The sequence below is a fragment of the Olea europaea genome, unplaced genomic scaffold (genome assembly GCF_002742605.1).
Source record: "Olea europaea var. sylvestris unplaced genomic scaffold, O_europaea_v1 scaffold38001, whole genome shotgun sequence".
NCBI lineage: Eukaryota > Viridiplantae > Streptophyta > Magnoliopsida > Lamiales > Oleaceae > Olea > Olea europaea.
The window spans coordinates 1-1,109 of record NW_019257406.1 but is presented as its reverse complement, the minus strand read 5'-3'; the positions used below and the strand labels follow the sequence as shown (position 1 = coordinate 1,109).

The 1,109-nt window shown below is 32.0% G+C and overlaps 1 protein-coding gene across 1 annotated transcript; it reads left to right on the top strand.

Annotated features, from left to right (window-relative positions):
- The first annotated feature begins 353 nt into the window (after window positions 1-353).
- LOC111386937 (vesicle-associated protein 1-1-like) lies at window positions 354-1,059 on the top strand. The gene is made up of 3 exons (XM_023011440.1): window positions 354-611; window positions 763-833; window positions 917-1,059. The coding sequence occupies exons 1-3, from the start codon at window positions 560-562 to the stop codon at window positions 1,040-1,042; spliced, it is 249 nt and encodes an 82-aa protein (XP_022867208.1). The 5' UTR covers window positions 354-559; the 3' UTR covers window positions 1,043-1,059.
- The last annotated feature ends 50 nt before the right edge of the window (window positions 1,060-1,109 follow it).

The window sequence follows — 1,109 nt, the reverse complement described above, 5'->3', positions numbered from 1 at the left end:
AATCACAAGGAAATCGAAAGTATTAAAAGATCAAAAATAGAAAGGAAAATAATAATTAAAAAAAGAGTAATGTTATTTATAACGACTCATTGTCGTAATCGCCCTATTTTTCATACATGTGATGATTAGTAATTTGATACATTAATATGATAATTTTTTATTATCTTATGTAATAAATCGTTAACTGTCACATGTATATCACGTAAAATTGAGTACCATAATGAACAATTACAAATAGCATTATTCTTTAAAAAATGTTCACATTGAAATGTCACAACTCACAGTGATAGGGAACTGACGCATACCACGAATATTACAACGAAACTCGCACTTTGCAAACGCGAAAATAGTTCAAACATTATGTGACGGAGACACTTTCCAAGTGTCCATGTTTCGAAGTAATGTTTCCTTCGTCTAAAACATTATATACGTTTACGAAACCCAGATCACTCTCTCTCTCTTAAATTCCTTTTACAGAATCGTGCTGTAAATTGTCTACGGCAACGGCGACGGACTTTCGAATAATTCTCCGGCGAATAATTTAGTGATCCAATTAGACATGAGTAACAGCGAGCTCCTCCAAATCGAACCTCTCGAACTTCAGTTCCCATGTAACAGTTTTCTATATCTGTCTCTCTTAACATTTTAACACGCAACCACACACATATAAAAGAATTTGTCTTTTGAGGAGAATGATTTAATTCTGTTCGTTTTGATCTGTGGTTTTGCTGTTCTGAATTTCTTTTTTGTTAATTGGAAAAGTTGAATTGAAGAAGCAGATCTCATGTTCCTTGCAATTAACAAACAAATTAGATAATTACGTTGCCTTCAAGGTATCAATTTTCCTCATTCAAATTTTATATATACCTGTTCGTTTGTTCATTTTTTATTTAATTTAATTTTTCTATTCTTTCAGGTTAAGACAACGAATCCAAAGAAGTATTGCGTGAGGCCGAATACCGGAGTTGTATTGCCTCATTCTACTTGTGATGTGACAGGTCTCTCTCCAAGACTCTCTCCATTTATGGCGAAAAAAATATAATAATAAAATAAAATAAAATTCCAGTTAAAGATTGTATGTGAGTTTTATGAAAAATCATGTGTATGGA